General features: G+C 33.4%; 1 protein-coding gene across 1 annotated transcript; it reads right to left on the minus strand.

Annotated features, from left to right (window-relative positions):
- Positions 1 to 1,223: 1,223 nt before the first annotated feature.
- On the minus strand, positions 1,224 to 23,094 carry LOC117339947 (V-type proton ATPase subunit B). The gene is made up of 14 exons (XM_033901669.1): positions 22,965 to 23,094; positions 15,120 to 15,175; positions 13,495 to 13,593; positions 10,917 to 11,010; positions 10,220 to 10,297; positions 9,728 to 9,867; positions 9,069 to 9,173; positions 8,302 to 8,399; positions 7,969 to 8,092; positions 7,316 to 7,466; positions 6,599 to 6,681; positions 6,006 to 6,110; positions 5,259 to 5,388; positions 1,224 to 4,397 (listed from the first exon to the last, which is right to left on the minus strand). Exons 1-14 carry the CDS (start codon positions 23,077 to 23,079, stop codon positions 4,204 to 4,206), a joined length of 1,572 nt encoding a protein of 523 aa, XP_033757560.1. The 5' UTR covers positions 23,080 to 23,094; the 3' UTR covers positions 1,224 to 4,203.
- Positions 23,095 to 24,431: the final 1,337 nt, after the last annotated feature.

Below are 24,431 nucleotides of genomic sequence, written 5' to 3' on the forward strand. Positions count from 1 at the left end.
CTATTGACTGAAATTTTAAAGCTGAGATATTGATTTTAGAGGTTTTATCAATAATATAATTTACAGCCAGTGACCGTCTCCAGAGAATTACTCAATATCATCGATATAAACTAGAAATAAAAGCGGGCCTATGATCAAACCCTAAGCTACATCAGCCTTGATCATTTCCCAGACCAAAACTTGACCATAGGCCTAGTTGTATCAGAGAAAACTACTCTGATTTCTTCGCTTGAATATATTAGTACATACTTTACCAACGTCCTTAGATATGCCAAGAGGTTAGTTTACAGCTGAACTACTAGGTGTGAAACCTTATTGACAACTGGATATGAGATTATCATCACAGAAGAAATTATGTAAGTATTTAAAAATGCAACGTTCAAAGACCTTTCCTACAACACTGAGTAAAGATATTGGTCGATCATTTGTTAACATCGTTCCGGTTTTCCTTCTTTTAAATGGATTGGAGTTATGTGCCCTTGTTTCCATTTGGACGGTATCTCAGCCAAAAAAAGTGATTTGATAAATATTTGTCAAGTTTACATTATATCTATAGACTAGGCCATCGGTACTGGTGTCCTCTTCAGGAGAATCTGGTACCCTGACCATTCAGTATGTTCTCAAGGCAGCTCCCTGGAACGGACGTAACACCATCTATGGCAGACTGGGTCGTCTGCAGGCAGTCTTTTTCAGTCGCATGTTGAACACCATATGTATCTGATTCTAGGCCTCTTCCTTATTGAGAAAAGCTTTTTAAACATTTTAAAACATCCAATTCCTGACCTTGAGAGTGGGTCAAGGTCATTCATTGAACAAACTTGATAGCCATTTTATTCCATCATGATTTCTCCTGTTTATTATGACAATGTGGTTTTTGGCTATGAAGAAGAAGTCATTTATAAAATAAAATATGTACATTTGATCTTTGTGATCTTAAAAGTGGGTGAAGGTCATTAATTTAAACAAATTTGACAGTCTTTATTCCAGACATGCCGAATAGCATCTCCTAGTATTTCATCGTTATAATATCCCTAAGTACATATAATGTATAGTATATGATCAAAGTGACATTTTTAGCTTAAATTGAGGCAGTAATTTTACAAAAAGTCCAAAAAGCCCTTAATTTCACAAATCTCTCAATCAAGATAACTGTCACTACCTCGGTATATTGAAATTTTACAGATCCTATAATGAACGGTCCAAACAAACAAAACAACAAATAATATTGATATAATATTTTAATCACATCCAGATTAGAAATTCACACTCCAATTTGAAAATGTGAATACAAATGATTGTAAATCATTTGATTTTCAGCACAATTTCCAGTACTCAAACTGAAACAAATTATAAAACATAAATATTAATGACTATCGAATTTATAAAATTCTTGATCCTTTCATTAAATACCCAGCAGGTTCGAACCCAGATCACATTTCAAAACAAACTTCATAACAAGACAATGTAAATGAACAATAATACTTGATACAGTGTATATTAAATGTGAAATTGACACGACAATGTATATATCTATATATACATGTATACAATCTAATGTTGAATGATCGGTTAGCTTCGAACTATCTGCAACCCCTCATTCTCTTGTTGTAAACGTTCAACGATTTTCTTTATCTCTCACTACAAACAGAATAAAACTTCTACCCGTCCGCTGAATTTTAATTTTTTTTCTTAAAAGTTGAAATGTTTACCACTTTAATATGAAATTGTAGTGACAATAATTTCAGACTAATTTATCCAAAATCATATTTTTGTTATGGAATTTATATGGATCTACCATTAACTAAAATCTGGGACTAGATCTTTTAAATGTATTTTGATATTTATTGATATTTCAAAAAATTTGAAAGGTTTTTAGCAACTGTATCAGGGCGAAATTCATTGATATTTACCCAGGAGGTGGAGGCTAGATATTTGAAATCACATGCAACCCTTGATGAGCGACCGTATTCTACCATACAGTAAGTACTAGATGTAGAGTGTCAGGCACATTCTAGTGAAATAAACAAAACATAATTTCCATATACAGTACTTCATAAATTAAAGTAAAATCTTGAGGTGTCACCTAATCAACTGATGCATATTTTATTTTCTGTAAAGAGTTACATTTTAACAAATCTGTAAAGCTATCATCTTTTCAAAATGAATCTGAATCCATTACTGAGGGATTCCATTACAATTTTGAGCCAACAACATTCAAATTTACTGCTGATATTACCAGTAAAGTATTAAAGGGGTAAGCAAAGTCGGTGACATTCCATTTGTAGAAAGACATTAATTTTGTTTCTGGAAAACATTTTGTTTATTTCACAGGAAGTTATATAATATATATTATAGTATACCCTTTTTCTAAGTGATTGCTATTTGAATTATAATCACAATACACATAAACATTCATAAAATTTACAACACATCTCACCCACAATGTACAATTCTAACTTTTAACATCACAAAAACATACATTTTTTAACTTTTGTACTAACTTACCAATATCAACCTATATCAACATAGCTCCTTTAATTGTTTACTGCATATATATATATAGATAGATATTTAAACTAAGATATCTACATTAACCATCGAAAGACAGATGACTATTTAAATCCATTCAAAATTCAAAATTCCAGGGCAATTGATGTTATTTTGAGAAAAATAATTCTCAAATCAAAAAAATCAGCATATACCATCTTCACTTTCAAAGTTAAGCACAATGTATGGAAATGTTTATCTTACAACTATATATTATATCTTTGTAATATCATACAAGTAGGGTTCAGTAGATACATGTGAGATGCTTGCTGCTAAACACAAGTACAATAATTTGTTTCTCATTTTTTAAGATACTATGAATTATATATAATCATGATTATTTCATCACGCTACTGACCAGCCCCTTTGATTAACCCCCTTGCTTTAGAGTTATCTCCCCTTGTATGTGTTCTTGGCAGCATTCTTTCAATAATTTGATCGTTTTATAAATTGGGATAGATTTATAGTGATACTAATATTTCTTTTTGCCAGCTTTGGCAAATAATTTCAAGACCAGCACGAACATTAATCCCCTCTCCCCAAAAGTGTAATATTTTAAAAGAGCCAAACAAGTTTTCAAGCACAAAAAAACAAAACAAAAAAAATACCTGCAACTTGGGATTGTGTTCAATGCTCAGCATGGAAAAAATGTTTTTGGACTGGTATTTTACACAAGAAATATTTAATTGTTAAATTTAATATTGAAAAAGGAATACCTTTAAAATCTAGTGACAAGCTGAAATGTTAAAATAGTCATTTCAGTTTTTAGTATCCAAAGCCTGAAAACCCAATCTATAATGTCCTGAAACTTTTCCCTAGCCAACAGCTCGAGATTGGTCCCTCTCCAAGTTAACATTAAAAGAAAATTGTCCAGAACATCCACAGTATGGCTTATTTTCCCTCTGGAAAGCCTATGATTGTCAAAAAATGTAAAAAAAAATCAATATCTAAAAACAAAAATTCCTTCTGTTTTTTAATTGCTTAAGTAAAATACATTTTTTATGATGATCTTGGTATGGAGCGATCCCTACAGCAAACAGACAATGTAGCTACAGCATGAATTTAGGCGGGACATTGGAACATCATTGTACAATGTTTTATATACTAAATGGATAATAGAAATTACATTTGTAATAATTAATTGTACAAAACAATGTTTATTAGATAGATTGTAGATTTCGATGACCAATTATTTTTTTACAACCTCCAAAGACAACAAACTTTAATGCCATTTTCCCTGTTAAGTGAGAATACAATGAACTGACAGTTTGACACCAATATACAACAATATATGTGTAGTACAGAGGGTACATCACATCTATCTATTCATAAATCTTCTAAATGCAAAAAGACATTATTTTCTAATCAAGAAGGTTTTCTTACGAGGAATTAAGCTTCCTAACATCACCTATATAAGTTTATAAACTCCACATCTGTAATTCTCAAGGTCTGTATAATTGTCTAGAAATACCACACAATCACCATCTTCTGAGGGGAGTCTGTTTAAAGTAATAGAATTTTTTTTTTGCAAGGTTTGCATCACATTCAAGAACACATTACCAGAACTAAGGGGGTAAACGTGGAATGTTAGCAGCTGATGAGAGACTGCGGAGAGACGTCTAGTAACAATGGGTGATATCGCCTATGGTTACGCTTCTATAGTTGCGTGCTATGCTGATCCGCTGCCGCTGAAGCGGCCGCTTTTTGTTGTTGCTGCTTATGGGCATCACGTGGGTAATACTTGGCCAGTTGGCTCATTGGAATTCGTTTCAACATCTCCTTGGGGAAAATTCGCAGCAGCTGCCATCCAATATCTAATGTCTCAAAAATTGTTCTATTCTCGTAGTGGCCTGCAAATATCACACACAAAAAATAAGCATTAAAACAGAAATTTGAATGTAAGAATCACGAATAAGCCATTAGAGTTTGTTAACTTCAAATATCAGCGGCACACAATTAAAATACTTATTGATATAATGTATCAAATGAATGAAATGTGGCATTATTAAGGGGTTAAGCAATGTATTATACAGGTGAAATGTTGATAACTTGAAGCGGTTTGGCAGTATATCTCCCCTACACTGGACACTTTTAAATCAGGCCTAAATCGGGCATGGAGATATCACCCAGGGAAATTTGATCCAGAGTGCTATAGGGCTGGAAGTGCCCAGAAGTCAGTACCAGTAAATTCAGTAGACATGTCAACAGTAGTCAAAGACTACTTCATGACGTCAATAACGACGAGTTAATGTGGAGTATATCAATGGGGACATTCAAGGGAAATAACAACTGAAGAAAATCTAGACAATATGTTTGCAGAGCCAATGGAAGGAGGTAAAGGTTTGACCCCAAGTGTTGAATCAAGTTATTACTGTATATAAAACTATCAACTTCCTTTTAAAAACAAGTGTAAAGCTCGTTATAACAACTTAAATCACTCTTGTTGGCCCGGATGGTTGCAGTAAGGGGTCTTTCAGAATCAAATCTTAGTCCCCTAGGTGAAAGGGGAGTGCACTACTACATCGTCACGACTCACCTGACCCCCATTGGTAGGGCATGTAAATGATGGGCATAATATGCACATTTCATAGTAAATATATGATAGGTGTTAAATCAAGATTTTACTCTATGATAACAATAAGCATTACATAAAAAATTCACATTAAACTGATATTAACACAACAGGTAACTTAACATGAGAAGATGCCTACCTTGAGCGATGAAATTCTTCTCAAACTTCGTAAGGAATTCTAGGTAGAGTAAATCGTCGGGTGTGAGGGCTTCCTCTCCTACGACAGCCTTCATGGCCTGGACGTCTTTACCGATGGCGTAGCAGGCATACTGTAACAAATCACACAATGAGGTTAGCCTGATGATGTAATAGATATCCCATATTATTCTATACTGAGTGGGTACCGTAGAATTGAAAAATGTATAAAATTCGGCGAAACTAGTCAACTACTTAGTAAAGCTGATCCACCCAGCACGACGTTGTTATGGTCATCTTTACTCTTTTACTACTCAACTTTACGGCCAGACTCTTGTATTCCTTGTGGAATCCATCGGCTGGGTAACACAGAACCATACCCAACTGTTTATATGGACGTTGGATCTCCCACCTCCCGTACTTTTTATGTTAGATTGTGGATGTCAAATGTTCAATTTCGTTTTTCTTTCATTAAACACAAATAAGAAAGGTGTTGAGAGTCAAGTTCAGTATTGAAAGTTGATTTGTCTAACAAGTTGAACCTTCATAAGATCCTGAGAATTACTTCTTGCAGGACCCAAAGAAACAGTTCAACACTCGTTGACAATAGGAGTCAGACGTATTGAGTTTTGTTTTCTGCTCAACAAAGTTTTTTTTTTTTTTTTTAAATGACAAAGATTTTCATTCAAAGTAATTTTGAAGGAATGAAATCAAAATAAATTTGATTTGTCAGAAGCACAGCACCACCTACCAGCTGATTGGATACATCAGAGTGGTCTTCTCTTGTCATTCCTTCACCGATAGCAGACTTCATCAATCTCGACAATGATGGCAGCACGTTGATAGGTGGGAAGATCTACAATGAGAGGGAGTCTCGTGTTATTTTGTACACATTGAAGTTTTGAAAGAAAATCTATTATATTTTTAACTTTATATTGCATAAGAATGTAATTAGTATCATTCATGAATCTTCATGTTTTTAAAAGACTCAATCCAAATTGGAAAAATAGAATTTAATTTGCATTTTTTTTTTTTTTTTTCCATAAATGATTGTGTTGCCCCTGTCTTCAGCATTGTTTTATTTTGAAGAGATACAATGAAAGAATAATTTAATGGTTTCATTTCTGATCATCAAATCTGATTAAAAAACTTTGTCAATATTATTTGGACAGAGGGCCCCTTTTTAGTGTATCAAAATACAGTACAGCTAAAAAAATGCCCATTGCACTACTGCACACTGCACAGAAATACTTTTAGATTTTGTCTGATCAATTCTGATACATGTATTTAACCGATGTGATGCCCGGGTACCTCCAATGAGTAAGTACCTATGTAAATGTTTACCTGTCGATTATGAAGCTGTCGATCCACATAAATTTGTCCCTCCGTAATGTAACCAGTCAAATCAGGAATGGGATGAGTGATGTCTAAATACAGAAAACAAATCACCATATAAAATGTTTAAAATATTTTATGGGTATATTTTGTTAAGGCTTTGTATACAAGAGAATAGTCATAAAACTCTCCCCAACATGGAATATTCTTTTGTGTAGAGGCTACCCAAACAAGAGATGAGTTTTAGGATTTTATGTTTTCATTTGGGTAAATTCTTATATCTTACCAACCAGCTTCTGTTAGAATATCAAAGAGTAATTATGATCAAGAATAGGCAATGATATATATATAATGAAAGAATAATTTAATGATTGTCATTACTGATTGTCATATCTGATTAAAAAAGTTAAATACTTCACCATATTACTACCCTCCAGTTTGAGTTTCTCATTTTTTTTTTTTTTTAATATTTAAAGTGGACAAGAAGTGACCAATATCCACTTGCTCACAGACCAAATCTACTGTCTACGGGCCATCAAACCTGTAAAGTTTTTCTCTACAATGGGTGACATTTTATGCTTTCTTGTGACACACATGTACAAATTGTTGGAGGTTTAATGTGTTTCATTATGATTTAGTTGTAACAAGTTTGCATCCTCACATTACCTAGAGGTCGTATGAAGACTTAAATAATGAACTCTGTCTACATCATAATGATGAACCTACCATCGTTTGGCATGGTAAGGATGGGGATTTGTGTGATGGAGCCGTTCCTGCCTTCTACTCGTCCGGCACGTTCGTAGATGGTGGCTAAATCGGTGTACATGTAACCTGGGAAACCACGACGACCCGGTACTTCCTCTCTGGCCGCTGACACCTACAAATTGTAAAATGGAGTGAAAGTGGTTGTTACGAGTGAAATAAACAATGCAGAATTATACAAACATTAAATTGTACTATTTTTAACATTAATATGATTAAAATTAAATAAATTCAGTAAATAAAGAATAGACAATGTCCATTAATAATAGCATACTGTGAAAAGTTTGTATTAAATTAAAGTCACAAAGCAAGAATATAAAATGTCTTCCTACAAAAATTCTTTTTTTTCTCCGATATCTCTATCGTATAAGTAGTCTCCAATAAAAATAGCAACAGTGACCTTGACCCCAACCCCTGAAATTTGAACCTGTCTGAGATATTATGGTCCTTTATCATTGTGTGAAGTTCGATCAAAATCCTTCAAGGAATGAAGCCATTTAAAACTTCGGCATTAGGTATGTACATAGTTTGTACATAATTATGTACAGAATGGATGGAGAGGAAACCTATAGTCTCCAGAGTTTTACAGGTTTCCAAGGTCCCACGACTGTACTTACTTCTCTGAGAGCGTCGGCATAGGAACTCATGTCAGTCAGGATTACAAGGACGTGTTTCTCACACTGGTATGCCATGAACTCTGCGGCTGTGAGAGCTATACGTGGTGTGATAATACGCTCTATCCTGAAACGACCAAATAAAACTAATGTAATTCCTTAAGCATGAAAGCCATTTTATGTCCTCTCGGAAAAAGATCATGTTTGCTCTTTCTTTTTAAAATTCGAATTGAATTCATCAAAAAGAAGAATTTAATTGGAAGATAAAAAAATAACTTTAAAAAAAAACATGTTTTCCTCCCTCCAATATAACATGCCCGAATTACAAAAACTTACGTGGGATCGTTAGCCAAGTTGAGGAACAGACACACATTCTCCATGGATCCGTTCTCTTCAAAGTCCTGTTTAAAGAAACGGGCAGCCTCCATGTTCACCTGTAAAGGAAAAACAACTACATATTACCAGTAACAGAAAACTAAAGATTAATTATAAGATACAGAATTCTGAACCTCTTTGCGGCAAGACTTTCAGAAATTCTCTCTAATAAATACCACACATGGAATCTTTAGACAAACTTAGTTAGCACAACCGATCACTTTATCCTGTAAGCCCTGGGATTGGTTTATTTTGTTTAATGTCCTATTAACAGCCAGGGTCATTTAAGGATGTGTCTGGTTTTGGAGGTGGAGGAAAGCCAGGAGTACCCAGAGAAAAACAACTGGCCTACGGTTCTGTACCAGGCAACTGCCCCACGAGGGTTTCGAACTCACAACCCAGAGGTAGAGGGCTAGTGATAAAGTGTCGGGACACCTTAACCACTCGGCCACCCCAGCCCTGTAAGCCCAGGGATTGCCAAGGAATGGGTTTTTTTTACAAGATAAAGACTGTATTTGTTTTTAAAAGTTGAAATGTTATTTTCTTGATGAGGATTTCATGTGCAAATTATATTTTGGTTCTTCAAACTCGTTTTTATTGGTTTCACACACAGGTAGACCTGTACTTCATTTTGTTGTACTGAAAATATTTTTCCCTTATGATATGAAAACAATAGTCAGTATCAAATTGAAATCAATACACAATTTATCCTCAAATATAGAACTTACACCCATGGCGGCAAACACAATAGCGAAGTTGTCATCGTGATCGTCCAATACACTCTTGCCCGGCAGCTTGACTAGACCGCCTTGACGACAAATCTGGGCAGCAATCTGTAACCAAGCAACAGTCAAACTTAGTGATGTCATCAAACCATGGAGACATACAATCATGAAAGATGTATTCATCGAAGATATTAATAAATTCTCAAATGTCTATCAAAATATGCAGTCAATATTATCAATGTTATGTGTCCACAAACACAGTGTATTTCAGACTCTTTAACCAACATATTTGTGCTGATTTACTGGTAAGTTATGAAGCATTAGTAGGTACTTTGTGTTCTTTAATGGTCTAAAAGAAAACAAATGTTTAAATTTACGTACTTTTATTATCCTTAATGAATACACACATGTACTTTACATGCTCTTGAAGTTCAGTATAGAATTTTTTTTTTTTTCTTTAAACAAGATTAAAGTTTGAAGTAACACATAAAATTGATGGTGTGTTATCTTAAACTTATCTCCCTTGTTTTTAATATGTTAAGTCATTTTGTTTACTGTTCTCAAACATTGATCTGTTGTTGATAATCATTGTAGATGTCATCTGTATGATTAAAGATCATAAAGGTCCTTTTGAATTTTTTTTTTTTTAAATCGATACTAACTTCATTATGTGGTAGACCAGCAGCTGAGAAGATGGGAATTTTCTGTCCACGAGCGATACTGTTCATACCATCAATGGCGGATATACCAGTCTGAATCATCTCTTCGGGATATATACGAGCCCAGGGGTTGATAGGCTGGCCTGGTTAACCCAAACAGAATATATAACTTTATTACATCTTTACCAGTAAAATATTGAAAATTATTCATTCTATAGAAGTGATTTTTTCACTAGTTAAACAATCAAATCAATATATGTTGGGGTACAAAGAGTTTTCAGTTTTTCTCTCAATAATCCAGTCCTAGTAATGAGAATCTGGTTTTTCCCCCCTGTTGCTTCAGTCGTTCTCTCAATAATATTATTATCCGGTCCTCGTAATGAGAATCCGTTGCTTCAGTCTTTCTTTCAATAATATTATTATCTAGTCATCGTAATGAGAATTTGTTGTTTCAATCTTTCTCTCCGTAATATTACCCTGTCCTTGTAACATTACCTTGGATATCAAGGAAATCTTCTGCCACTACGGGGGGTCCCTTATCGATGGGTCTACCAGATCCGTTGAATACTCGGCCTGAAAACACAACATCACTCAATCAAATCGGAGTCAGGCGGTCTATAAATGTACCCAACTTCTTCTATTGGAAAGTACGAAAAAAGACATTTCCGCCATACCTCAAATTGTACTCCCAGTAAAAAAATGTGCAGATATTAATCAATTAGTTCTTGATGTATTTGTAAATTACTACATGTATGTTTGAAGATTAATTTAATAAAAATTAATAGATTTCTATTGTTCTTTTCCAGTCTCACTTTATCCATTTACATACCAAGTACAATGAGAACATAATAATGATATTGACCTCTTGAATTCTGTTAAAGCCATATTATAAGTCCTATTGATGAGAATGTATGAGAAAACCCTCAAATAAATATCTACATAAGACTTGGACACTGTGGTAATGTGTTTCTCGTCACAGATAATCGTGCTATGTTGCATATGAAATCATAAATTGGTTGTGACATCACAATAGCATTATTTATGACAAGGCAATATTACATGGTAGAACGGGCTTGTTGTGTGATAAAAAAACAACATCATCATGAAAATTAATACAAACTATGGTACTTTGGAGAAAACTTTAAGTGTACTTTTAAAATCTGGGAGGAAAATGACATCCATAGTTACCTACCCAACATGTCCTCCGACACCGCCATTCTGAGAATGTCTCCTGTAAATTCACAGGTGGTGTGCTTTGCATCAATGCCATGTGTCCCCTCAAACACCTGCAAAAAAATAGTGAGTTTTTATATACACTCTCTACATAATCCCATACTGTACTCAGTAATTTACCTGGGTAACCTCTGCCTGGTAAGAAGCCCATAAATATCTACTACAGTACAGTATAGATGACAATGCTTGATATTCAATGTTCTGCAGCAACCCCACCTTCTGACCTTTGCTTATATTATTACAGGATATATACTTATGGGTCAAATATGAGTTATGAAGTCTATTAACAAGAGGCCCAGAGGGCCTGCATTGCTCATCTGGATGTTTCAGTAATAATGGCAAAATACTTTCATTTAAGTTATATATTACAATTATTTTTTGCTTTTTGTTGCTATAGTTAAAACCAAATGTGAACTAAATCCTTTCATTCTTTTTTGTTTGTTTTTGTTTGTTTTTGTTTTTGTTTTTATATTTCCACTATTAGGCCCCTGTCTCTCTGGCCCCAAGGCAGCCACACTCTCTTGTTCTACAACATTAGATAACCTTAACTCAATGATGCTCAAAACCAAATTTCATCAAAATCAATTCTGCCATTTAGTGTTAAATGAACATATTCTGTTTTTTTTTTTAAACATTGTTTTGGATACATAGGCTACAAGTATTAATTAAATTTGCATTTGAGAAATTAATCCCCACATAAGAACGTTAATTAGTAGGTGGATTAGGGGGAAATTGTACTTCATGACACAAATATCTCATTTTAGTTTTGATCTTGTGTGTTTTGTTTTTTTTTAATACAAATAAATAACATATTGCATACTGATAAATAAATGTACAATGCTAGATGTATACATGTTTTGATTTTAATTACAGATATAACCAAACTTGAAACGGAAGACAGATTAATTTTATGTAATTTATAAAGTAATAAAATCATATTCAAATAATCAATACAGCATTGTGAGTTAGGGAACATATTTTTTAACTTCAGAACTTATTAATTTAGGCATTAATTTCTTAAAAGAATGCCACAAAAACACTTTAATCTTGTATCATTTATTTCACTGTAATTTCAATTTGTTCATTGTCTCTCTCTGTGAAATGGCACAAAAGAGTTTCTCAAAAAATATTAGCTATTTGCAGTTTTTGTTGTTTATTTATATTTAAATGAGCCAGTCATGTCACAGATAATAAACAATATGCAGCTCTTCTACATATAAATGCTACATACAAAGATGATTTCAATATTCTGACCTTCATAAATAAAAAATGCAGGAAGACACCAAAATTTAGGCCAGCTATATAACTGTATAGGGTTAACATTGCGTTACTGAAAACACAGGTATTTACTGCAAAACCTACATTACTGTATCAGGAAAATTCCTAAGTACCCGACTTTAAATTTAGCCTAACAGTGATAGGAGCAGGTCACAGGGTTCTGTTGCTGGGTATATCAACAATTTTGTGAAGATAACAAACATTTTGAGTCGTCATCGACAGATAACGGCCTCCCCATACCTAAATCTGTGTTTACTGGTGAAGTCTGGTGAACTTGAATTTAATGTGAATGACTTTAAAAAGACATTTTTTTGTAGCAGACTTATATTTCACTTTTTATACATTTGTCATTTTGTTTTCTTTATCCTACATTTTAAGTTATTATTGAATTTGCTTGTCATTCATTAAGCTGAATCATGCTTTTATCAATTGTGAACAGAGTGAATAGGGAGGGGTCTTCAATATGAAGTATTGTCAGCTTAATGTATATGTCCAAAGCAATTGTGAAATTAACTGGTTAAGATTAGGGTGAGGCACCATTATAAGATCTTCTCTGACAGATATTTTAATGTATTACTGCCTCCTGTATAGACTGTCCTTGTCTTTACTTGCTTTCCACTTTAGAAGTCTCACAGAGCTCGAGGCACAAAATGAGATATATACACGGGCGAGGTCAGATTGATCGGTCAGTAAGTTACCCGAGATACATTATCAGTTAAAGTTTGTGTATTATATCACAGTTATCATCCATGCACATATAAATGTACAGAACTGCTTGTCCATACAGAAAATTGATAATTAATATAAATAAATGATATAATAATTATAAACAATAAAATAATTAGTATAAATATGTATAACTTAAACTTATGAGTACTTTTTCATTGTTCAACATTTTAAAAAGTCAAAAAGAAACTGCTTCACTCAAGTAGTTTTAAGGTATCAGTCCATCTCAAGGATGTTTATAAATTGAATTTTCTTTGGCTTGACAATTTGAAAGTGAACAATATCCCCCATTAAAATTTCTAAAAGATGACTAAGCATGGGGATAAGTGTAATTTTTACACAATGGAGTAAACAAAAAATTTAATTAGAAAAGAAAACGAAAATTATTTTAAACTTCTGGATTCTGTCAGTATGACCATATATAGTCATAGATATATCCTGCTGATATCAAACATATTACTACTACAGACAATGAAGGGCTGGAAAAAGTTTGAAATGAAACCCTGGCATTTTGGAACAGGACAAAATATTACCTGGACAACAGCCTTTGAGCCGCTGACCTCCAGCACTTGACCGCTCCTTTGTGTTCCATCAGCAAGTGTCAACTGGACAATTTCAGCGAATTTTGGAAACTAAACACAGAAGAAAATACATGCTGACAAATCTACACATGTGGCATGCATAATGTGTTTTTTTCTATAAAATAGTATTAAATTAGGAATTTTTTGTGGTAAATTTTGATACATACATGTACAGTGGACCCTCGATAATCCGAACACCTTCGTTCCCAGTCCAAACCGTCCGGATTACGAGTTTTCCGGACTGCCGAATTTCGTGTACCAGGTCAAAAAAATTGTCGTGTAAGAGTTATCTCCCTTGATTATATACAATCCAGGACGTTTCATAAACACGTCTAATTGTCAGACTTTTAAACAATAAATATACTTATGTTTCTGATATGATTCTTGTTTTGTTTTGTATAAAGTAAAAAATAAACTATGTTTTTTAAAGAACATGTAAAGTGAAAGTTGTTTTATTTATAGCGGGCATATGTGACCTACAAACAACACACATGTGTCACGTCCCGGAGATTCACAAACAAGTAGAAATTACAAACGTTAAATACCTTAAATAAAATACCCGGATTTTACAACTTACCGTCAGTCCATGTTTTTTTTTTTAATGATTTTTACGTACCAGAAACCCCAAGCTATCTATTTAAAAGTACGCAACACCAGCGAGAACTACCCAAGATGTCCGATAATTATTAAACCCGTATTCACTTAACAATGTGACGCTTAGTTAAGTATCAGACGACTATTGACTAATTTGTGTGTAATCAACCCAGTTCTTGTGATCACTGCTTAATACGTAAATGTGTACGTAAATAATAACATGCATCTTTCAATGAGTCGTCGTTTCACGTAACGGTGTTACAAGCCTGATATCCGTGTTTACCCAATACAAGTGTTAATGATGTTAATTACCGATCATCAATTTATTACATGTATTTGAGATTGATTTATTATCGTATCACGTACTGTATGTTTGTGCATAAATTCTGTAACATTTAGGTCGTAGAGAAAAAGCAATGGACCGTTATAAAAACAAAAGCTACACATTGTAACACAGGTAAACACCCGGGGCTATGACCTGGCAGCGGTCGCTATGACTACACACAGTGTCAAGCGATAGCCTGTACTGCTGTCGACACGGGTGACTTGCCCCGACATTTTTTTTCTCCTCGTGGTGAAAAAATCGTCCGGATTATTGAGGGAAATTTACTAATGAAAAGTACGTTCCGTTCCCAAAATGGGCTTCCGGAATCGGAATCCGAATTTCCGGACTGGTGAGTACAAATAACGTTACGGAAATCCGTTCCCGTGCATTTCCGTCCGGACTGTGAGTTTTCCGGACTATCGGCGTCCGGATTATCGCGGGTCCACTGTATTTTTGTTTTTCATAATATAATGGATCAACGAAATACACATACAATTATACACTTTTCTTCACTTGAAAAGTCCAAATAATCCAACACACTTTAAGGAATTTGCCCCGAGCATGGCTTCTATCCTGTAAAATACGGTATATAATATATATATATCCTAGAGAGAGTTTCCTGCTTTACAAACTGATGTCACTACAAATTTCAACCTACCTTTACATCATCCAATATAACCAGGGGCCCGTTGACACCAGATACTGTTTTGTAGGCTGAAAAATAAAATGGATGATAGGAAATTTATCTAAATCATATGAAGGATACATATGTTACTGTATACACCAGCTGTCCCACATCAGAAACACTGCTTTGCATATTATAGTTCAAGTTTTATGCTGGGTATTTTATAAATGGGGTACGTCATTTTCAGATAAAATGGTGCCCCCTTACTTTAAATCTTCTAAAGTCTTTCTTTATTTTCAATGCTTCAAAGAGGCTCAGGGACAGCTTCAACACAAACGCTGGAGTTTATTAACAGTAAAAGTACCAGTCTGCTGGAACCTGGGCAAAATTGACCAGATACAATAGTTGTCAGAAGACGACATAGCTCATCAAGTGGGTTGAAATCCTGAATTGATTTTTTTTTAAATCTAAAGTATGGCAAAGGTCAAGGTCAGCAGGTCCATAAATGTAGTATCAATGAAACTATCTTGTCACAAGGAACACACATGTCAGATATGTAGGCTGTACCCTCATTAGTATTGACAAAATATTGTTTTATAAAAACTTAAACCTAGCTGTCTACAGATGTCAATGCCCCCATGCCAAGGATATATAGCAATAGTTCCCCTTGTCTTCATTCTGGCAAGTTAAAAAGTTGAAATTTCATCAAAAATACCATCACACGAAAAATATCACTCAATTACAAATATTTTCTTTTCCACAATTTGGTCATCTTTCTAAAACTACCAGTATACATACATGTAATGATAGCAGCCTTAACACTTTAATTTTTTTTAATATATTATTCAAACGATTTACATAAAGCTGCATGGTGTGGTAACAGTTATTGGTAATGTTATTTGTAATCTAATCAGGGATCTTTATAAAACTTTTCATTTCAAGTGAAATGTAAATATTATGCACTGTACACGTACAATTTGAATAAATCATATTTAACTTTGATCAGAGCTATATATACGTTGTGTAAAATATCCTGGTACTCCTGTTCCTGTATTTGATATATTTTGTTACCATTTATGAAATGATTATTGTGTATAAAAGAAAAATATATTATGTTGAAACACTAGGCTGCCATTTTTGTTTTATTTTGATCAGGATCGAGAATATAAATACAAAAGTTAATGCTGTCTGTCTAAAAGGCTTGAAATCGTGGAATAAATAATTCATGAATTTTTCATCTTACATACTAACTAGTACATGTATCCCTCTTCAAAGATCAAACTTCTATTAAGAACCCATATGTAGACTGCAATGCAGTTCAGTTACAGCTTGTACAGTACTGATGTCCTAGCAAGTTAACAAATTTGTATAAAAGGGAACATTTAAAATCCTCCAATAAAACTGTGATGTCCTTTGTATTCGATACAAAATAGTGTCATAAAATCTGCAAAGAAGGATGTATGGAGTAGAAAGTTTTGAATTTAAACTGACAAAAAGAAAATTTCACAGCGTAATGTTTTAACACCAAAGAAATGTTTTGGGGCCATCCCTTCAGCGAGATTTTATGGTCTAATATGAATGTTTCAATGACTCAGTAACACATATATACCCTCCGGCATGTTATATATAACGTACAGGCAGATCCATTTACACCTAACAGGGCTCCAACACTTCCTGGAACGGCTGAGCTCCAGGCCAAGTTAAGGTTACTTTCTGCTTCTTATCAATATATATATTCTGTTTGTATATCATTTCTTGAAATTCTGACTAGCAGTTCAATATTTATTTTTGAATTGATGGGACAAGGAGATTGATACATATATATTCATAGCTTAAATTCATGTTAAAACGATTTACACGACAGTAACGTACCAATCATGATATCATATTATCAATACCAATATCATATGAAGAAGGCTTATATATAGGCTATGCCTGATGACTTTTAACGAATTTGGAATAAAATTTGTTGAAAGTCGGAAATTGAAATTTAGGATGCAAATATATTATAAAGGTACAACTGTAGTGTATTCTATATTACTTAAAATAATTTTCAAGTATAAATATATTATTTTCTGTTTAAACCTTTAATTTCCTGGCATATCTTTTTTTCTTATTTTTTTTTTTTTTTTTTTAAATGGAGAAAGCATAATCCTGTGCAATGTCATTCAAATATTTTACCTGTTCGATAGTGACTTTCATTTTCTCAGATGATTTATTTAGACAGACAAAATCTATCATTTTGCAACATTTAGGAAAAGTCGGCATATACGTGTGCTAAATATGATTTTCCAAAATTTTGATATATATGTCCCACATACATACAGGTATATATATATTGTACTGCAAGTTTCACCCTCCAGTTCTCAAATATCTGATTACGAAAGAAAGAGACATTGTCAATTTCATGGAGTAGTTTTCAATATTATAATCAGATCAATATCCATTGATGATGAATAACAGGAAATATTTCATCATTGGACAAAAAGTTACACAAACTCTGATGGTCGAGTCTCCTCTCTAACATCAACTTCATTACGCTTCACGAACTTAGATACATATGTTCTGTATATGAATTTTTGTAAGATATGCATTATAGTATTGAGGAATAATGTTTTTAAATAACATAGTAAGGAGGAAAGTCCTTAGTTTTAACACTAAGAAATACACATCATGCATCGTCATATCCTGATGGTAATATCACTGACAACAGGATACAAAGTCAAGTGTTTTATCAGTTAAAATCCTTACAGTGCAGTTGTGTATACACACCGATATCTACTATAGCCAAATTCTATATCTTTATCAGGTATTGACACGAGGGGTGTTCAATAAAAAGTTTACTCTTTTATGGAGATTTCACCTTTCCTACTGTATACAGCCATTGTAAAGCCGTTCCGTTAAAACTTTTTTAAAAATCCTTGACAGCTGAACAATAACAATTGCATAAGTTATGGTCCTTTTCGAGCTGCATTAAGAATATTGTGAAAATCAAGTCCCAGTATACGTATCTTACAGTGTTTTCTGTCTGGTTTTACTTGTAGTGGTATGCTAGCTAGCTATATTTTCAAATTCAAATCAAAATTCTCTTTTCTTGGAGATAATATATTAATACACACATATATCCTTAATTCAAAATAGACCCTTATAAAGATAACACCATGCACGAAATCTTGTTGACATATTATGTCGATTGGCAGAATTAATTACCAAGAGCCCTATAAACTGTGTAAATAACATGCCCAATAGCCTCAAGACCCATTTCCGAAAATGCCATTTCTATTTCCGAGACAAGCATTCCATTGAAGTATTCCGAGTGCTATATTGATTAAATCACAACAGAGCATTTTTCATCAGCTGTCTGTGGGCTAGGGTGTCCTATAGAAGCAAGAGATCGCCCAAAATCAATAGTAGGACTTTACGACAGCGAAGCAAAATTCCTTGTTATTGCGATGGGACAATACTGAATTTCTTTCATTCGTTGTTTAATATGTACATGTACATCTTTCAACATGTAAGCCATTGTGTGTTTTATTCTTAAATAAGAGTCAAAGAGAATGCTTAAATATAGACTATTACAACATGAGTATTCAAACAGTGTCCATTGAATTTGAAAAGAGCGTTAATTATAAGGTTATAATCATCTATATACTATTGAGAGAGTCAGTCTATTTCAAGGTCATCATATAACTGTACTCATCATAAGAAGATTACTTCTAATTTGTTTTGCCATGAGTCCATGAACCGGGGGTACCCCAAGGCTTGAAGGGTGAAAGGTGAACTTTGACTCTTTAAGTCACCTTTGACCCTTAACCTTGCCTAATGACTACCAGATCTAGACTAAGTGCAGAATTTAATGTACATCTGTAATGATAATATGATGTAAATATGAACCAAATCTGTTGGGGGGAGGGGGTATGTGTGTGTGTCACAATATACAGTGATTTAGAACAGGACAGATGGACACCATTAACACTATATGCCCCTCCCTACCAACAAATGGCAGGGGCATAAAAATACATACAACAAGGATTATATAACAAAACATTACAATTTTCAACACTCACTGTTGTGTTCACAAATACATGATTTAGAAAATGTATACTTATGCTGAAGATTTAAAAGATAAAACTTTTTTTACTCTTTTGATCTATTAAAATATCATAACTAGTCATTGTCCCAATTGTTGTAAATGTATGCCAAATCACGATGTCATGAATTATACTATACTGTGACATCATACTAGCTATGACATAACTTTTTCCATAGTCGATGAACATGTAAAAGACACTGTTGGTCACACATATGTATTTTTAAGTCCTTCCGCATTATACACAAATTCTTGGTGCCGTTAACAGGAAAAAGAAATGGACAAAGTACTACCCCTGGTAGTATGAATTTAATATTAAAAGAAACCTTAAATAAATTTCTATAATATCCCTTAGAGACTGCAGCAGATTATAATGATAAAATGAAAGTTATAATGCTTCTTTCGGAGTTTGGTTAAATTATTACACATATCTTTTAAACACTCAATCCAGTTATACATGTAATTGAATCATCAATGTGTATACATAATTATTAATAATTGTAAATTACACATTCATTAATTCATAACAATTCTCAATCAACAAAAATGCATTTGCATGACCCCAGTATATTGAATATGTATGCCAAATCACAATGCCATGAATTGTTCTATACTATGATGTGATATTAGCTATGACGTAACTTTTTTGAATATAGATGAAGAAAATGCCTAGTTCTTCCCCATAAACTAATATAAATCCTTATTCCAGCCATGCATGTCTCCATTCCATTATAAATGCAATTTTCAACTTTAACATATATATATATATATATTCCAAACCAGACTGTGTAGTGTTTCCACAGAAACAGACAAAAATTGTCAACGATCTGTTATATTACATTGTAACAATTTAAGCCGGCAGCCAGAGCAGAGGAAAAATGTCTTAATTGGAAGCCAAATATCAGAAGATTCATTTATTTGAACTTCTAATGTACATGTGTATATATGTGCTGCTACATATTATTACATGTCAAGTTTATATTTACCTGTTGTTAAGTTTAATAAATCACATATAATGAGCATCGGTGTTACATCATAACCATACAAATTATATCATGTACTATTTTAAATCTTACTAATTAATCTCATTTTTTGACACAAAACATCCATGTAATAAGAATTTGAAAAAAACACTTTTAGGTAATCGCTAGTAATCAGTCACTTTCACTTTTTTAATCTTTGTCTTAAAATTTGTATTCAGCAGGAAATTTAAGTATCCACGTGTAACGATATACATAGGTAACTAGTATATATAGCCTCAAGTAGTTGAAGGTCACACAAATTGCATGGTAGGTAGGAAAAACACTGATTTCATTTCATAGTATTAGTATACATATTGGTTCTAAACACTTTTACTTTAAATAGTAATTGCAAACTTGGATGTAAGTTTACATTGTAGTTAACATTTGTTAATCATCAGTTATTCTAAAACCTAGTCAAATCCAAAATCTGCAGAAGGGTCAAAATAGATGTCACTCCACCACGTCAGTAGCAATTAATTCTGTGGGAAAATTTTATTTTCTCTAGGGTCAATTGCAAGTCCTAACGGTACAGTTGTCATGTTTATACTGTATCTGGTATAGATGTAAATTAAAAAAATATGTTTTGGTTGAAATTAGTCTCTTTTGCTATCTGGCCATGGGTCTGTTAACAAACCACACATGCACTTTATTTTAAGGCTGACATCAATGTTTTCACATCTAATATTACTTATTTTAAATATAAGATAAAATAATTGAAATACATATTTTTTTAACAATTTTATATTGAGTGCTTGATAAGGAAGTATTTCTAAATTTTTCCCCCAAGACCAGACTGCATTGGCAGTTCCTAATGTCTAAATGTTTGTTTGACAAATGCCTGCAGGTACTGAAATATTGACTATGCATAGATAGGCAAATTATGTTTACCGGTATATATCTTGTCACAAATCTCTTTGCCTTATATAATTACCTATTTATAGATGGTCTGTCAGCCAACCACATTTCAATATTGCATAGAAGCTACATATTTCCAAACTATCTGAGAATCATTTGTGTAATGATATGAATGCAAGGAGTGACTGTCATGTACGTGACTGATCAATTTGACATGCATATATGTATACATAGTAAGTCTTTTCTATAGACTTAGTAAGTCCTGATTTTGGCTTGGTTTGTTTTGTTTAACATCCTATTAACAGCCAGGTTCATTTAAGGATGTGCCAGGTTTTGAAGCTGGAGGAATTCGAAAGCCAGAGTACTTGGAGAAAAACCACCGGCCTATGGTCAGAACCTGGCAACTGTGCCCCACATACCGTAGGTTTCGAGCTCGCAACCCAGAGATGGAGGGCTAGTGATAAATGTCGGGACACCTAAACCATATAAGGGCAACTGAATGTAAAACAGTCTGAAATCCTAATTTGTAGTGTATTTTCTATGATGAAACATTAAAATTACATTACAGCAAAACATGGGAAAAAAGCCTAAAATTATTCGACTTTTATCTGAAAATTTTCATATCAGAGCGGAATGCAAACCAAAACAATTTGCCAAGTTCTGCTTGCAACAGGAAAACTACTAGAGTCCATCATAACATTAAGTCAGATTCTAGTTTAAATGTTAGCAGGTGTAGAGAATATATACAGATTTCCATTTCATTTCAGCTTTTGACACTCTTTACCATCCATATCCGGTCAAGTCATTTTTATTTTACGTTATATATATATGTATATAAAAGTAAACACAAGCCAAAGGTTTTTACAACCGACAAGAAGATGTGAAACAGCTTGAGCAAATCACAAAAGTATGTTATACAATATCTTCTTTTAAATGGTAAAATCAAAATACAGTTGTGTATCAATTTAAAATATGCAAAACAGTATATAGTGCTGTAATATATTTGGTAATAAATAATGCTGGTAAGTTAAAACAAATATTTATACTGCACCAAAAGCTCATGAGACAAAAAAAAACCATATCAGATAAAAAAAACATATACACAGCATTTGCAGAGATCTGCTTTCAACATCTCAGCAGTATATGGTGGGGATTTATTGGTCTGAATGACCGGATCGAATGACCCAGGCCATTTGACCAAACAGACATATATTTTGGACAGAACCAACTATCTATTTTGGGAGTTGTGGGGAGCACATACAGTGAAGACGCCTTATAGCTAAAGTTGTCTTAGTCATGTTTATACCTATGGAAGGTCATGGTATCAAAATTTGCCTGGTTAACACCTGAAAACTTTTAGAGACCAAAACATGTAGGATTATATTTACTTACAGATTCTCTAGCCTTGACATTTCCCTGTACAGTCATAGGGAAACTTCGGCTAATTATATATATAATTACTAATTTATAGAAATTTGCAATGAAATCATATTTATTCTTCAAAGGATATTGAAATATTAATTGATTATAAGATCAAGAATAAGGTCTTTTATTAGATAATGTCAATATGTTTTCTCCGTGTTAAAAAAAAAAGGAAAAGATATATTGAAACTGAAAAACGTCAAAAGTTACCGGGTGTTCATGGTCTTTCTTTTTTTCTACCAAACACGAGTGACATAATTTATCTATGTATGTATCTCCGACATGTCAAGGTAGGAACCTTCAATAGAGGTCAGTACCGTGAATTCCGATGCTACCAGGTACAAACTACCCCAGCACGTAGCTTATCGTCTAAATATTATATCACACAGCCGGTCACAAGCTGACCGACTGTAAAAGCGAAACTTGTAAACGTGCAATATAAAATGAATGACGTGCATATGAACAATCTAGAATAAAATTTAGACATACTTAGCCTTGGTTGTGAAATGTAATCCCTTGTAATAGCAAGTTTGTGTGTATTTCGTGCTGCAAGCTCATCTAAAGGTCCGTTCAGAGAGCTCATATCCACCTTGCTTTTCGCCATCTTGAAAGGTTATTGATCATGTGATTTTACATGTCACGAGTTCCTCTAAGGGAGGTAACTTGTGACCAAATGACGCAGACCCAATGTTTTGTGCACATCGATATTTTTGGTATGTAGGTGGAACCATTTAAAGGTGACCTTCAGCAGATCTGTTCGTATTGATTTCGTGCTATAAAAGTACACTAGTTCTACAAAATGCATCGTTTCTGGGTTTTTTTTAAAAGAAATCACCAGAAATCTATAATTCCTGTAAAATGTGTCTAATGGAAAAAATAGTTTTTTTTTTAAATGCAAAGGCCTATTTATATACATGCTTCACAATCATGCTTATATTACAAGTGGAAATCACCGATTCCTTCGATTACCAATTATTAACAATACCTGAACATGTGATTGCACCATTAACCGATTTTAGATGATATACGGATATATATATATACCTGGAATATCTGCATAAGAACAAAATATCAATAAAATGAAATAAAAATACAACAATCATAAAGAAAATAAGGGATCATTCATGAGTTACTGACGTAAAATTTGTACGTCTGGTTTTTTTTTTTTTTTTTTTTTTGTTGTTTTGTTTTTTTGTTGTTGTTTTTTTTTTTTTTTTAGTGAAATCCGTTAGTTGTCAAGTTAAGGCCCGAATAGAAATCCGGGAACTTGTATTACACGTTTTGTGCCGGGTTCAGTGCCAGTTATAGATTTGTTAATATTTATAAACTAAGAATTTCTCTTAATTAAGAAAATGCGAAAAAGGAAAAAAAAAGACAACCATGTTTGATAGAGTAGAGGTCCTATAGTTTCCTATGAATGAATTAGCTACTTCGCTCTTTCTGGTACATACTTTCCTAACAAGAGGCTGGTAATCTAATGATTATCTAAAAAAAATAGTTGGTGGTATAAGATTTAATAAACAACGTGTGGTGCGTGCGGCGTCTGTTGTTTGCGAACTAAAAAATCTACTAGGCCTACTCGAGAACGGCAAAATGTTTTTGACCAAACTTTACCTGCAGCGTTATTGGGTATAGGTTTTCCGATGAAATATAAAGAAACTTTATGTCGCAAACATGAAAATAATCATTAATAAGAAACATATTAGCAAATGCCATCTATTTTTGCGACAAACACCATCCTCGATATTAAATTCCATGGGTCATGCTCAATTTTGCGCTCTGCACAGAGGGAAAGTGACCGTACCGTATCCCTTGGGACATATCGATGGGTAAACTGGTATTTTTTCTTCTGTGCGCACAAAGGGCTCAGAAGAAAAAATGCTCTCTTTTTTTGTCCTTTTGACGACAACATATTAATTGGATGCACGGAGAATTGGCGAATCTTTATTTCTATCT

This window comes from Pecten maximus, chromosome 12 (assembly GCF_902652985.1).
Source record: "Pecten maximus chromosome 12, xPecMax1.1, whole genome shotgun sequence".
Taxonomy (NCBI): Eukaryota; Metazoa; Mollusca; class Bivalvia; order Pectinida; family Pectinidae; genus Pecten; species Pecten maximus.